At 45.8% G+C, this 16914-nt stretch overlaps 2 protein-coding genes across 2 annotated transcripts in view; both read left to right on the plus strand.

Annotated features, from left to right (window-relative positions):
* LOC135374164 (piezo-type mechanosensitive ion channel component-like) overlaps positions 1-2083 on the plus strand; it is a 123867-nt gene extending 121784 nt beyond the window's left edge. The window contains exon 39 of the mRNA XM_064607177.1: positions 1370-2083. Coding sequence (XP_064463247.1) covers positions 1370-1637 — 268 coding nt within the window. The 3' untranslated portion in view covers positions 1638-2083. The remainder of the gene's footprint in view (positions 1-1369) is intronic.
* A 3120-nt stretch (positions 2084-5203) lies between these two features.
* Positions 5204-16914, plus strand: part of LOC135374165 (uncharacterized) — a 28069-nt gene continuing 16358 nt past the window's right edge. The window contains exons 1-2 of the mRNA XM_064607178.1: positions 5204-5378; positions 12709-12776. Of these exons, the coding sequence (XP_064463248.1) occupies positions 5330-5378; positions 12709-12776 (117 nt within the window). The 5' untranslated portion in view covers positions 5204-5329. The remainder of the gene's footprint in view (positions 5379-12708; positions 12777-16914) is intronic.

The following is a 16914-nucleotide window of genomic DNA, read 5'->3' on the forward strand; positions in this document are numbered from 1 at the left end:
CTGTCGCCACACGGAAATGTGGGATCGCTGTGGCGTCAGAGCTGTGTTATACCCGTTACGACATTAACGTGACGTGATACTGGTGCTCGTTATTAAACAAAAAGCGGCGAAATTTGGATATTCACACCCGGCTTTCAATGGAACGCAGTTCCCCACTACCATTACTCATCAAAACTACTTTACTACTAAACTACGTTACTATACGACACTTTACTATACTACTACACAACGCACAGGCCTCGGTGGCACAGTCGGTGCCGTGTTCGCCTTGTGATCCCGAGATCGCGGGTTCGATCCCGGCCGAGGACGCCAGCAGCTTGGTGGCAGGGTACAAGTTGCTTATACATGCCGTCTTCCGCGAGGAACGTTAAATACGGGGTGCCGTGTGATGAGCTTTCATCGCACGTTAAAGACCCCTCAGGTGGGCAAAAGCAATCCACAGACCGACCGCTGTGGCGTCGCTCATGATCTCAGCTGTCTCGCGACGTAAACCCCCAATTATTAATCACTACGCACAACGCACTACACAAAAGACTACCCAGCTATATTTTACTAGTATAATGTTTTCATTTATATTCCGCATCCACAGCAGGCCATCGTCTCTCCATTTTATATAGGCAAAGTAATGCAGTAGTAGTGCGTCAAGTGAAGGGTGAGAAGATTACGTACGCGGTAGTGGCGCATGACAAGGAATCCAAGGTTTTTGTCGCTTTTTATGCAAACTGGCATTGAGAATACCTGTGTATGACTCAGTGCCACAAGGTTCCTCAGCTATAGAATCCAGAGTATGCTGCGAAAGCCCTGACCTCATTCAGCAACACCGTGACAGAACTCGAGTGAAATTACAGAACATATGGATGCATGTACAGCCTTTTTGTATAGAGCTCATGTAAGAAATGTGTGTGGTGAAAAGGTCGTCGTCATGCTGTGAAATTAGTAGTATCGTTTCAAGTGCGCTCTGCCACCCACGGAAGTACTTGTTCCGTAACAAATTTAAAAGGTAGTGGGATTGCTACCTCGTTGTTGAAAAAAAAAAAGTTGCGATTAAAGTAATACTTGTAGCGAACAACTCTCACACACCTCACCGCTCCACCCACTTGGCTGGGATAGCGATGGGGTAATTTCAAGGTCCGCTCTAAAATCGCGGCGCTGGCCTTTGTACCGCCCAACGCGTGACCTCAAGTCGCTCTCTTCAGAACAGGCTCCTCCAAATGGCCGCACTCTCACCATGAACGGCTCTGAGTCTGCATGTCCTGCATCTGTATGAAAAGAGACTATGGATTAGATCGCGCTCTATCAACGTGGTGAATGGAATGAGTTGAAAACCATACAAAGCGCCTGCATTTCGATGTTTCTTTCCTATTTGCAGGATCATAGGCATTTACACAACGTTCGTGGTCCTCATATCACAGTTGCTGCGCGGTTTCTGGGCGACCTCTGCATTTGACATTATGCTCGATGATGCACCTAACGTGGACAGAATCTTACAGCTATGCCACGACATCTACCTTGTGAGGCAGAGCAGAGAACTACTTCTCGAAGAGGACCTGTTCGCCAAGCTTCTCTTCCTCTACCGCTCACCAGAGGCACTGCTAAAGTGGACACGACCTCTACCTGCTGCGCATGATGCTGTGTGATATACGACGTGTTACTGAGACTCGCTGGATGATTTATCCTCATCTACGGGTGACTTTGTGCAGTGCCAGGAAAACTACGCCGCTGAACACATTGTTTTTGAAAGTATTTTGCTAATTCATATATTAACTTTAGCGGTTGGTGTTCATTGCGAAAGCGCCGACTGCATTGCTCTGAACATTTTCTAGAAACTATTGCGCTTGTGCCATATGCTAATGATTGTAAATTAAATAGTGGAATGAATTGATCCAGCGGTTTGGTGATGCAAATGAAAACCATGAGTACTTGTACAAATGAGTGACTTGATGACGGTGCACTCTCAAGATGTGACTTCATCGCTAACACATTTTGAATCGCTCTTTCGCGCTCCTAATTTCCACAAAACGTGTAACTTGATCAACAGCAATAATTATCATTTGGCGTAATGTATGCCACATATTGTTTCATGCAATGAAGTTCATCTCTGAGGATAGGGCCTCTGAAAGCTTTGTTGACACCTGTCGTAGAGTGTGTGCAAGAAAACTGACAAGCCGCACAGTCGCACTCACAAACAGCAGCTGTTAGCTGAACAGGGTACACGGTGACTCCAGTCCATGACCGCATTAGGTCCGCGGAGATGTTACCAGAGAGCAGACGAGCAGGCTTACTTAGAGCATGGCTCAATGTACAGGCAGGTAAGCATTAGGTGCAGGAACGTCCGTTACTGAGGCAGCGCACGAAAAAAAAATTCCAGAAAGGACACAAGCGTTGTAACACAAACAACAGGACTTGGTGGGAAAGCTCCCCATTCCGTGGGTCCATTTTACGTATGGTCGTCCATAAATGTGGGTGGTGACGGACCTCAGTAAACTGTATGTAGAAGAGCCGCTCATTTGTTGTTCCATCGAGCTATCCGATTTTAGATGAATAAAGCAACCAACTACATTGTAGGGAAAATAAGCATGTGCGCGCCTTTCCATTTTTCTGGTTCCCATGATGCAGCATGATATGAGAGTGTGCGACTGAAAGAAAACTTCTGGAAAATGTACAGAATATCACAAAAAGTTTAAAATGTCATTTGTATTTCGTTTTACGTCCCTCGTCGTTCCGTAATGTCGGCGACGGTGTTACACATCGATAAATCGTACGTGAAGCTTATCCCATGCCATTATGTTGCTTCTCATATACACGACAGCACGCTTTTTTTCTCCTGCAAACATGAAACGTTGTCGGTATTTTGTTGCTAAAACGGCTGTCGAAACCGTCAGTCAGTTTCCTAAGATACGTGTCCCTACCTGGTGCAGTTGCCATAAAGGGGCTAACACAAACACGAGCTGATACAAACTGCATGTTCGAGCTCACAAAACACAAACGACAAATTCCAGTCACAACATCGAACAGAGCTAGGTTCACCAATGAGTTCGCAGCTGCTGCACTGTTTACTAATCGCGGAACCAGTGGAACCCGGCTGCGCATTAAGCACTCTTTCGATAGGAGAGGAGGGTAGCCGCTGTCTAATTACGGAAGCTCCGTCCAATAGAGCTCCCGGTAATTTACACGTTATTGTCACGTGAGCTACAATGGGTCAAGCCAATACCACCTAGATAGAGAAAGCCTGCTGCTTTTCAGGTCATTCAGCTCTCTTCCCAAGACAACGGAGACATCCCACATGGGGACGCAACTGCTACATTTGTGGAGGTGCTTTACAATTTCTAAATGTGAAACTGACCTGTTCACATTCACCAACATCGGGTCACATGTCGTCCGCCTTCTTCAAGCACAGCTACGTGAAGCCAAGATATGTCATAGCTGTAATCCACTGACAAGTACGAAAGCGCGTACACGTCACAGTGCCCGTTCGGGTGCATCTACATCGTAACACATGTCTGCGCCCATGTGTGTTTCAGAATGAATTATCCGTTTTTTTTTCTTGACGTGGTGCTGTACCGAAAGCGGATAATGAAGGTGCATTTTGGGGAGAGTTCGATGTGGGCTTTCAGAATATCACAACCTTTTCGAACGGTTCAGGATATCGGCGTAGCTGACCTTTAGTCTGCGTTGTACCCCTTTATTACGTACAATATAATTTTATAATTTTTTAACGTACTAATTTAGTAAGAATACTACTTTACTAATTTTATGTACAATTTTACTAATTACTAAGTGATTACTATTTACTAATTAATTACTAATTTACTAATTTTACGTACAATACACTCTTCAAAATGAACTTCACTGCATAGCACGCTCCTAGCCAACCATCATCTCGAATGATATCGTTATCTGCCCTGATTTGTTGAAAACGGGAGGCGTACGCCCTTTCTGTGAAACTTATGCTCTACATAATTGTTACAAAAAAGGCGTACGCCTCCCGTTTTCAACAAATCAGTGCAGCTAACGATATCATTCGAGATGATGGTTGGCTAGGAGCGTGCTATGCGCTGAAGTTCTTTTCTAAGAGAGTATGCCTGAAATTCATGTTGGTAATTCGCGTTTCACATACTACAACGATATTCAACGTAGATTTTACATTCTGTCAACCATCCCTGCTGATTGGGTAATTGTACAGCAAGACAGGTTCCTGCACAAGAACATTCATATTGTCGACCATGATGTTGAGTGCACTCTTAAAAATCAACTTCACCGCATAGCATGCTCCTAGCCAACCATCATCTCAAAAGATATCGTTATCTGCCCTGATTTGTTGAAAACGGGAGGCGTACGCCTTTTCTGTGACGCTTATGCTGCTCATAATTGTCACAGAAAAGGCGTACGCCTCCCGTTTTCAACAAATCAGGCCAGATAACGAAATCATTCGAGATTTTGGTTGGCTAGGGCCGTGCTATGAGGTGAAGTTCATTTTTAAGAGTGTGGAATCACCACTAGCCACAGTGATCCAACAATGGCAAAGGTTATCTCCGTACACCATCTGGAACACGTACAAATAATAATACAACTTTATTATGGTTTAGGTGCCCAAAAAGAAATAGAAGTACGGTGGCGGAAACCACTTGCCCCTGAGAAAAGTTACTTTGCATGATATTTATCGTGCTTTTAAGTACGAACAGCAGGCGCCAATATAAACAACCTCTCTTTTGTTTCTCTTATAAAGCAAGCCAACAGAGGCGTAGCCAGAGGGGCGTTTCGGGTGCTGGTGGTTCAACATCCCCGAAACCGCACCTTTGGTAGTGCATTTGAGAGAGGAACACGAGTGGGAAATCCTCTTCCCTCAGGTAAAGTTACCGCAGTATCTCCTCCTGAAATATTTTTTCTGCAACAACAACTGCAATCCAACCACCCATAGCAGTGCAGCAATATGACCATTCACGTGAGGAACACCTTTCATGAAAGCAACCTTTGCTGTCTCGTTTTGACATACAATTTTCTTACGCACATGCATATTCTCGCGAAACCTGCCTCTCTTGGAACCTACGGCGATGTAATAACATCGATTTTTCTTTTCTATTGTGTTTGAAGCGTGCCTATCACGATAGCAACCTCTGATATTTAATCGAATTCTGCTCCTTTCGTATTCTTGTGGAGGTGCTCAGTAAAGCCGTTGCAATCTCTACGACGGTATTATCGTCCCCTCCTTTTTTTCTCGCGTCTTCCATGAGGTAACATCTGACATTCTCCAGAAGCCTATCACTATCACAGAAATACCCAGTGTAAGATACATTAAGTCTAACTTTCATCCGGAGCGCACCTTAAAGAAATGATTGCGGTCAAGTGCTTTCTTGCCGTCTTCGCATGTATGCACTTATGTAAGTGATAACTCTTTTTAAAACGTTTCACGTTGTACCGTACGGTATATTAAGTAGTGGTAATGATAATTTCTTTTAATAGGTTGTCTATACAGGGTGTCCCAGAAAGCGTGTCATTAAATTTTAATAAAAACACTTCACCACCTAGAATCATGCGGTCAATGGCATTTGTTCTTACTGGGTTTTTGCCACCTCCTCATGTGAATGTCGTGTAACGTAAGTTTAATTATGTAAGTTTTTGCGAGCTTAAGTCGGAAATTTGCTAGTAAAGGTCACTTTTTTACCCAACCAATGTGAAGAGCGTGTCTAATTTAGTCAAATTAATGATAATTGACGGGGATATTCAGGAGCTATCCCATCGGAAAAAATAGCCGAACATCATGCTCTACGGAGGTCGCACAGAATAGCGTACGACGAATTTTTCAGCGCAATCTTTGTTAATCCGACGAAAGGAGGTTGCAAACCCAGCCCTCCCCGACATCGCAGAAACAGATAAAACAGTCATGGCTTATCACGCCAGACTTTCGCTGGGATAATGCTTTCCCTCTCCCAATTTTAGGAACTGTTACTTGTTCTACTATCACTGTGTGGGCTGGCTTCGGAACCTCCTTTCGTCGCATTGAGAGCGATTGCGCTCAAAAAGTCATCGCGCGCTATGGTCCGTGCTCCGAAAAGCATGATATTCGGCTATTTTTTCCGATGGGACAGCTCGTGAATATCACTGTGAATTATCATGAATTTGAGTGAATTCGGCACGCTCTTCATATTGATGGGGTAAAAAAGTGACCTTTACTTGGCAAATTTCCGAGTTCAGTTCGCGAATATTTACATAATTAAACTTGGAGTACATCACATTCACATTAGGAGGTGGCAAAAACCTAATAAGAACAAATGCTGTTGACCGCATGATTCTAGGTGGCGTAGTTTTTTTATTATAATTCAATGACACGTTTTCTGGGACACCCTGTATAGATAAACAGCATGCTAGACGAAGTATTCGTATATAGTTTGGACGGAACGCACAAGATCGTTGTTCGCAGCCGATGTCTGCCACGAAGCGTGCTAGATGCCGGAAGGTTCATCATCATCATCCGCTCGCCACTGTGACCGTTCAAATTCGTGTACACGGATATACATACTGCTCATTGACAGAATGGCGTAAATACAGGCTAGCTGGTGGATAAATTCCATGATAGGCTATCATGGTACATACTGCTCGTTGGAATGTGCGCCATTTGCCTATATATATCATAAAATCGCGTTGGAAAAGTGATTCGGAGAGTTTGCATTCCACGTGGTGACGAAACCAACACGGTATTTTTCTCCGTCGTTACAAAACAATGGCTCTACTGGCCTACCATAGTTGTCATCGTACTCGTAGTTGTCACCGTGCAGCTTTGAGTTTGTAGGTGAGCTTATGAAATGCGAATGAAGTTGCAGTAGCGCTGAAAGGGTAAATATATGTGTACATAAAGGCTCATCGGGCTGCAGAAAAAAAAAAAAAAAAAAACTAAGCGATTTCAGCTAACGCCCTGAGTATGCAACGCGATCAACTGCAGTGTCGTGCGTCTTGATCCCGGGACCAAGATGAGGTCTTTAGTTAACATGTTGATTGAAAGTCATGAGGATTGTGAGTACTCAGTACTTCCTCCAGTCAGTCAACCGTCGCATGGGAGGATGAGGAAGCTCGGGTGTGTTCTCGGTGACACGATGCACGCAGCCGCATGTTCAGATTTAGTAAGCACTGCACTAGAGATCTGAAAACAGGCAAACAACGACGGGTTACACATTGCTCCAATCATCCTATGCCCACCACTCGAGTGATGTTCCTCAGCGTACTACTTTAAAAAGGTTTGCTGGTGAGGCCAAAAAGGCGATGTTCCCCTGAAAGCAACACCAAAGTCCGATCCTCGTAAACGTGGATAGATAGTAAATAAGTCGATCCTTCCAGATGTGTTATCGTTGATCAAGGTGTGCGTTCTCGGTGACAGGATGCACGAAGCACATGTTTAGATTTAGCGAGCAGTGTGCTAAATATCTGAAAACCGGCAAACAACAACGGGTTACGCATTGCCCAACTATGCCATGCTCGTCACTGAAGTGATGCTTATCAGTGTACTGCTCTAAAAAGGTGTGCTGGTGAGGCGGCATGTCGTGATGCAGACAGATGCGTGACGTTCCCGTGAAAGTAACACCGATCTCCGATCTCCGTAGACGTGGGTACATAGTAAGCAGATTGCTGATCAAGGTGTGCGTTCTCGGTGATGCGATGTACGCAGCCTCATGTTCAAACTCAGTAAGCAGTGCACTAAAGATCTGAAAACAGGCAAGCAACAACAGCGTACACATTGCTCCAACCATGCCATGCCCATCACTGAAGTGACGCTCCTCAGCGTACTGCTTTAAAAGAATCAAGCATCAAGGTATATTTGGCTGCACTTTTCTACTGTAGTCGCTGTATTGTTGTATTTAGTAGGAGAGCCGCCCAACAGCTTGCCAGTCGTTCCCATCCAGAACTCTTCAGTGAGCACAACCAATCTGCTGAGACACCTGTAAGAAGCTAATCGATACACCTCAACGTGTTGTTGCACCTCAACGAAAAGGGAACGGGGAGTATAACGTTGTTCAAAGCTGTTCCAAGCAAGACATCTCGAAACACAGCTCATGAGTAGAACACCCTAGCACGAGTCATGGTCCTTTGATAGAGACTTGCTGCCGTTCAGCATTATAGACGGGGGTGGCTTTCAGGCTATGTAATCTTTTGGTGAGCGCTTAGAAAGCGACCTTGTTAAAGCGGGACAGTGCTGTGCGATGTATTGATCTTATCGTTGGTATTACTAGCAGGATTTCATGTTACAGAAAGGCCGTAAGTCGTATCAGCAGAAGACATTCCCGACCGCGACACTCTTTCTAGAGGTGCCTTTCCATATATACATAAGGACATATATTCTGTTATGAGCGACCATGTCAAACCACAAATAAAACGAGGACCCAGGTTCATGGCGGTGACTTACGACCTCAGGACGGACAATTCCAGGAGAAGGAGCTACATAACTTTCACCTGCACTTTATCGGTGCTAATCGTATTTAGTACGAAATATGAAGCCACACTTTGCACCTAATATGAAGCTTTTTTCTGCTTTGTAGAAAGGCTTAACCCGCAAGAAATCACTCTGACGATAAGAAACATGACACAGAGGCACACCGGAGACGCCATCGCTTATGAGCTCTCGAAGTGCGTCGATGAGTTTGGGCTAAATGGGAAAGTTGTGCATTCTGATGCTCTGATTCTCCTTCTGATTCTCCTTCACTGATGCCGGTTCGGACGTAAAGCGTGCTACCTAATTGGCAAAAATTCAGCAGAACCTGTGCATAACCTCTATAACCTTATCCTCGTGGACGGGTTTGCAAAAGTTCCTAACCTGCAGTCGCTCCTTGTAATGTGCACGCTGAGGAGCTTCACTTCACTGATAGGCATGGCATGGTTGGAGCAATGTGTAAGCTGCTGCTGTTTGTCTGTTTTCACATCTTTAATGCACTGCTTACTGAGACTGAACATGAGGTGGCGTACATCGTATCACCGAAAACGCACACCTTGATCAGCGACCTGTTTACTATGTAGATCGTCCATGGAGATCGATCGGACTTCGGTGTTGCTTTCATGGGAACGCCACGCATCCATCTGCATCGCGGGATGCCGCCTCATCAGCACACCGTTTAGAGCAGTACACTGATAAGCATCACTTCAGTGAGGAGCATGGTATGGTTGGAGCAATGCGTAACACGTTGTTGTTTGCCTGTTTTGAGATATTTAGTGCACTGGTCACTAGATCTGAACATGTGGCTTCGTGCACCCTGTCACTGAGAACGCACACCTTGATCAGCGATAAGACATCTGGAAGGATCGACCTATTTACTATCTACCCACGTCAACGAGGATCGAATTGTGGTGTCGTTTTCAGGGGAACATCGCGCATCTATCTGCATTAGAGATTTGGCCTCACCAGCAAACCTTTTTAAGCAGTACGCTGAGGAACATCGCTTCACTGGTGGGCATGAGATGATTGGAGGAATGTGTAACCCGTTGTTGTTTGCTGTTTTCAGATCTCTAGTGTACTGCTTACTAAATCCGAACATGTGGCTGCGTGCGTCGTGTCACCGAAAACATACCCGAGCTTCCTCGTCCTCCCCGGCGACGGGTGACTGACTGGAGGAACTACTGAGGACCCACAATCGTCATTACTTTCAACCAACATGGTCACTACAGAATTCATCTTGATCCCCGGATCAAGACGCACGGTGCTGGTATTGATCGCGTTGCGTACTCAGGGCGTTAGCCGAAATCGCTTAGTTTTTTTTTTTTCTGCATGAGCCCATGAGCCTTTATGTACACGTACATTTTACCCTTTCAGCGTCACTGCAACCTCATTCACATTTCATAAGACTTAAAACCGCACGGTGACAACTACGAGAACGATGACAACTATGGTAGGTCAGCAGAGCCATTGTTTCGTAACGACGCAAGAAAAATCGCGTCGAATTGAAGATTTGATCAAGGCCGAAACAAGAACTGTCATTCTCAGCTTGCAGAAGTAGACATTATTCTTGAGAACGATGAGCAGTACCCGTCGGAGCCTCTAACAGAGCTCCACATATATGCAGCAAGCCCAGTGTCTCCAAGAAGACATGTTACTATCAAATCCGATACGCCCACCCGCTGGCACAGTATGTTGACGATGTTTGAGAGCGCCGCAACGAACTATGACCCTCAGATAAAGCTCATGTCCATTGTGGACACCAGCCTTTTACGAAGGCAAGAGGAATGGGCCTTGATAACGTAACTGCACCAGCTCCTGAAGACATTCCGTACATCCGTCGAGCTTCTGTCAGCACAAACAGGCTGCACCTTCAACCTCCTCCTCGTTCTAAGATGAGAAATAGAGCAATATCCCACAGACAGTGAAGACGACAGTGAGCTCTTAAAAACACTCAAAAGAGCAATGCTGAGAAAGTTTGAGCATCCATTTCTTGTCAGTGACCTGGCACTCACAGCATCTAGACCCGAGATTCCACAGTTTGAATATAGTAGAGGACCCAAAATGTATAGGGCTGGTTGGTACATGACTTGGAGTGAGGCGACACGCGGGACGAGATAACACGCACATCGACTTCGCACTTTCAACCCTTTAGTAGAGGACATCCTCCAGAAAGGTACATGAAGGTACATGAAGTGGACTTTCTGGCAGCCCAGTTCGCAAAGTACTGCAAGGAATGCGATTTGCTCGCTACTGGTGCGTCTGTGAGACCTTCGACGGCATGCGTATATAGTCGGCCTAGCCGAAACGTACTCCTGAAATGTGTTTGTGACCACAAACCCTGTACGGGCTGATGGCACGCGCTTCTTGGTGGCCTCGGCACGCCTTCAGCCGAAACCCGTAGGCTCTTGGGGTTCTGGAAACGCAGAGAACTAGAGAATGCGAAATTCCGTGGTTATCGTCTAGCACAAAAAATGTGCAAAGCATTCCGGCAACGAGTACCCCAGCGAGCGTGGGTTCTTAATTTCTGCGCTGTTTGTACAAGCGAAGCCGGGAAGTTTATATCCGTCTACCTTGGAGAAATGAATTTTTGTACATGACAACTACGAGCTCTGTAAAAATTCTATCAGCAGCCAGGAGAACTGAGAAAAAATTCTAGAGCTTTCAGCGCACGTTCACCATGTGACTTAGTGACCATATGAAGTTCACTTAGTGTTCTAGTCAAGTGTGAGCTAATATATATTTTTCAATAAAGAACTTAATCCAGCTGGAGGGCTCTGTATGTGGCACCTAGCGTGCCTTTGCGCTTGGTGGCTCATCGCAAAATAACTAGGCGATTGCTGCGTACATACAGTGTTAAATACCGTTCTCCGGTGCCTTAAAGGGACTATATGAAAATTTCCGAACACCCATAATTTCGTTTCCCGGAAATAGTTTTTCCTGTCGAGAACCTAACATGCCGGAAATTTGTCCGGGCTAAATTGCTCCATTCCATAAAAAGCGCGCGTTTGAAGTTTGCCGTGAACGGTTTTGAGGGCCCCTCAAGGTCACTGTCAAGGTCGACAACATGGCGGATGGACAAACGTCGATTCACCACTTGGAGAAGCTCGAGGGGAACGACTTCCGAACCTGGCGCTACAAAATGACGGGTTTTTCTAAAGACAGAAGGACTCTCGTTTACCGAGGCGAACGGTAGGCGTACATGGGAGAAGCATGAAATGGAAGCGGTGAACGCAAGAGTACAGTCTCTGTCAAGCGTACAGACGACTTATCAATCAATGCTCGACACGAGGCATATGGAAAAGCTGGAAGATGCCAATAGGCCTGTGGCCATACGTGATTTCCGTGCGGCACAACGGCAAACCGGACCATAGGTCGCCATGGGTCACGTGCAGAAACACGGGTTTTGCCCGCAAACGCGTTCATTTCCTGTTAAAGTCACAATACTCTTTGGCGTGCGTTTCTCAACATCCTGCCGAATATTAGCACGCTTTGTCGCACGCCGCTTCGTGGCATTACCGGCAGCGTTGCTCATTTTCGGCCACCGCATCTGCATCTCCCGCAGCAATGGCGGCACATCAGCAAACCCTACACTTGTGCGAATGCTCCGCAACACACCTTCTACGCCATGATTCCCCCGGCGTCCGTGCTGCCAGCCGATGTGGACGACATCACGTATGACGAGCTGTGAAGATACTGAGCGACCAGCGGCATGGTCGGGCGGGTAAAAACATCCGCTCGTTGTTCGTAGGCATGGTCGTGCGGGAAGTCCGGGAGGTGGTAGGATCGAATTCTTCCACCGGCTTTGCCGTTTAAGCTTTTCCCTGGGTTTTCCCGCAGACATTCCGGACAATTGTCTGCGCACGTCCCCCTAAAGTCTGCCCATGACGCACACCCCTGTCCGTCACTTATTCCCGCATTCCTCTCTCCATCTGTCGACGTCTGTACGCTGGTCATAGCCACAGTTGCTTCGCGGCGCTAAGACAGAATTGAAAAAGAAAGATCAGCGACGTGATGTCAGCCACTTTCAAACAACCACGTAGCCGTTATCGTAAACACCTTCCAATCTGCTAAATCTCCCTACTGAACCACCACCGCGAAGAAGGAAGAGACGAGGGGGACAGCGCGCATAGCGAGCGTGAGGGGGACCCTCTTCGTCTGCAAGGAGAGTGACGCGACGGTGCAACATTGGGACCCCAAAAATAAATAAATGCTGACGAACTTTTTTTTAAAACAAAGAAACATCCGTGGTGCAATCACACTGTTGCTGGAAGAAAGTGACCTGTCCTTTTCAGCGGTTCCGATCGAGGGCTGCAAGATGGCGTGCTACGAGGAACAGTGCCCTCTGAAGAACCGAATCAAGGTAATTAAAAACTAAGACTTTCCGAAATTGATGAATATATTTGGTTTGCGTTGCTATTTCCTGCCTGCCATTAGTCACGTTTGGCACTTGAATCACTGAAAGTGACTCTCCACATGTTCTTTTGTGGTTCTTGGCCCTATTTAAATATAATGTACTAATATGCCGTAGGCACTCTGGAAGCATTGTTCCTTCCCACCAATAAATACGACATGATCGGTTTCAAATTGTAGTAGCCTAGATCCCAGTGAAGAACTTTTCTGCAGGCGCGACCTCTGGTAGCAGCAGGACGCATGTAGTAAAGACCGATTTAAAAACGAGCAGGATATATGATCCCTTAATTTTAGTGTTGTTCACTCATTGAAGTTTGTTGTGTGACCCTTTCTTCATAACTTCTCTTCCCAAATTGTTTTCCCACTGTGTTCTATCTATCCGATGAAGCACCTCCAGTTTGCCACGGAATTGACTCTATTCCGTCCGACACAGGCGGCAAGCTAAAGCCAAGTGCACTCTTAGAAATGAACTTCACCGCATAGCACGCTCCTAGCCAACCATCATCTCGAATGATATCGTTATCTGTCGTGATTTGCTGAAAACGGGAGGCGTACGCCATTGTTGTGACAATTATGAACCGCATAAGTGTCACAAAAAAGGCGTACGTCTACCGTTTTGAACAAGTCAGGGCACATAGCGATATCATTTGAGTTGATTGTTGGCTAGGAGCATGTTATGCGGTGAAGTTCATTTTTAAGTGTGTGTGTGGAATACGCAAAAAGACACACCCACTCTGGCAACGCCTGCTTTTCCCCGTATGTACACTGAAAATCATCCAATGGCGAAGATGCCGCAGTCGCGTAAACGAAGGCGCAGATATCAGTCAAAGTTGATCCCACATGTCCGAAACTTGTTCTACACTCTTAAAAATGAACTTCACCGCATAGCACGCTCCTAGCCAACCATAATCTCGAATGATATTGTTATCTCCTTTGATTTGTTGAAAACGGGAGGCGTACGCCTTTTTTGTGACACTTATGCTGTTCATAATTGTCACAGAAAAGGCGTACGCCTCCCGTCTTCAGCCAATCAAGGCAGATAACGATATCATTCGCAATGATGGTTGGCTAGGAGCGTGCTATGCGGTGAAGTTCATTTTTAAGAGTGTACGCTACAACACGTCCCCCCTTTCAAAAATGATACGTTAGTCATAGGCAAGTAAACCCTTCTACATGTTTAGCATGCTTTAAAAAACCATACAATGATGCACTATCACCATAGCCCACCAGTGATACACTATCACCAACCTCCAAAACAATAATAAACCACTCAACTCAGGTGGCTTCAGAACAACTATAACATTCCGGCCTTTTACGGTTTCGTGTATCACGCCTCGACTGTGGTGATGCGTGTCCTGTGAGTGCGGGAGGTATATTCGCCCGTAGTACTACGCCATCATTCTTTGGAGTGAAGATTGGCCAATGATCTGACGGAGACTTTGTTTTGTTACCGTGTCACTTACGTTTGCTCTGAGGTGATCAAGACGTACAAAACGCGTCTGACCATTAACATTTACAAGAAAAGTGACAGGGGACGTCACCCCTACCATCTTCCCGGGCTGCCAGTTAACAACCGCACCACCAGTGTTGTACATACGGCGCTACTTGTAGCGCCGCTACCGTATTTGCTACCTTTTTCAGTAGCGGAGTAGCGATATCGCTACAATGTAAATTATTACGGGAAAAAGTAATTCCCGTTACTAATGTGATTAGCGGCGGACTCTTTCTCCGCTACCGCTACCGCTACTTTTCATAACTTGGGAGACGTGGAACATGGAGCAAAAATGCGAGAACGGCGAAGCAGAATCTTTTTCTTGCTATTCCTTATAGCTACCTGTTAATCAGGCAGACAGTTGTGACGGCCTCCCTGATTTTCAGTAACTCTCATAATATAAGCGCAGTCGAATATTTAGGAATATAGTTCGTATTTATTCTGTGCATTTTCTCACATTTCTTAGCTCGCATTTGCGAAACACGAACAGGTATATACCGGGTGTCTCAGTTAAATCACCGGGCTAAATAATTCGCGAACCGGTGCACCAATCGAATAACTTTCTTTTTTACAAGTATCTGTCCAATGCCGCCTACAAGATGCGCACCGCGTGAATGAGCGGGAGGCGCTCATTATTTAAATAAAAATTCTAATGAGTTTCGTGAAAAAAGCTAACTTCTAAAGCAGGGCACCGTCGGCATTAAAATGGGTACTACCCCTTGTGGAACCTTCAGTAGATACCTTTTAGAGAAAAATCTGCAACCGAAGCGGGTCATTTGTTGCAGTAATTAATTGGTTTCGGTTTACACATTTTTGTCGCGGCTGGTCGCGGTGAAGCGCAAAAAGATGTAATTCATTGGTGTAAAGACGTGATTCATAGGTGGACATGAGAGTGAAAGAGCGTCCTTTTGCGCTTCACGGCGACCAGCCGCGACAAAAATATGTAAACCGAAACCAATTAATTACTGCAACGAATGACCCGCTTCGGTTGCAGATTTTTCTGTTATATATCTCTTATCATTGACATACCACATGCATAATGCGGACCACGATGCTAGTTTCCGTCATACTACTAGTTGCGAGACCAGTGTGAGCGTGTTGATATCACATTTCAAATTGTGTTTTACAACTTTATTATTCATCATGTCGTCTGGAACATGAACCCGGTAATATATCGGAGACGCATCGACATATCGCGACAGTAATCGCACTCCAAACGTACCGCCAACTTTGCTTTAAGATGCTTCTGCCACAGGTGAAGCATTTTTGGCAAGATATAATTATTTTAGCTTACACAGATTGCCGAACGCGATCTAGTTAGCTTCTCACATTAAATACGTTACACTCTAAGCAGGGGCGGATCTACGATTTTCCCGAGGGGGGATCCGCTATGGACAAGTGCGAGGTACATGCTGGGATTGGTTCATTGAACCCTATGTTCAAGTCTGGAATTGAGGGGGCGTCCGGAAACCTGGACCCCCCCCCCCCCCCCCCAGATCCGCGTGTGACTCTAAGTACATCAGCCAAACAAAATGAAGAAATAATAACATCATTCGGTAGTGAGTGTATATATGCGAATATGATAGTGCTAATGGTCTATGCGCGCGTGGTGCCGGCACACAAGCTATTAACGTTAATTCAATTGATTTTTTACACCGTTTGACATGTTTAGAGAAAAGTTACATCATATTTTTTGTGGAAATGTTGATTTATGGTTGTAATCTCAGATGGGTAGACTCTTCCTGAGGAACTCATACTCCCAGGAGAAGCGTATTGAACGTGGTTTAATCGTAGTTTAATTCATCGCGCTTTAATTAAGCATAATTAAACGCAGCATAATCAAACGTGTTGTAAGAGAAGCTGTCGTGTGGCTCGAAGAATGGAAGCAGGGGTAAGCAACCCCAAGTGGAAACTGCCGACTGCCAACTGCCGGCCAGTGGTCGGCTTTTGGTCGGCATGCGACTTAGTCTGCCACAGTACCTTGGACCAACGTCCGTATGATGTCGCTCACAGCTGTTGGCGAGCGACGCTGAACCGAGAACGTTGTGCGGCGATTTGCGTGCGTGCTATTGAGAGTTTGGCATAATAAAGGCGAACAGAACTCTCGAATTTGTGGAAGCCCGCGAGATAACCTATTTATAGTATCTCCCAAATGGAATGTGTCGACTGCCAACCATCGGTCAGTGGTCGGTTCTTGGTCGGCACGCGACTTAGTCGGCCACTCCACCTTGGACCAATGTTGGTATGATGTCACTCACAGTTGTTGGCGAATGACATATTATGTGGCGATTTGCGGTGCGGCTATTGGGAGTTTTGCATAATATAGGAGGGCCAATGTCGGTCCTACACTGCAAACAAACCCGAAAACAATGCAGCTGGTACTCGAAAAAAAAAAAAAAGGAAGACAATACGCTTTGACGGTTGGCAAAAAGTCGGATGACTCTTTCGGTAAGCCAACGTTGGCGCAATCTTGCATTATGATAGGCAGAGCGAGGTTTTGCAAGCCATCGGCCAGCGTGCAGATTTATACCAAGAAAGAGCTCGGTGGCCAAGCACGGCGAGATTGGCAAGCCAAGCTCTTGGCAAGCTTGGTCCA

The sequence above is a fragment of the Ornithodoros turicata genome, unplaced genomic scaffold (assembly GCF_037126465.1).
Source record: "Ornithodoros turicata isolate Travis unplaced genomic scaffold, ASM3712646v1 Chromosome45, whole genome shotgun sequence".
NCBI classification, from domain to species: domain Eukaryota; kingdom Metazoa; phylum Arthropoda; class Arachnida; order Ixodida; family Argasidae; genus Ornithodoros; species Ornithodoros turicata.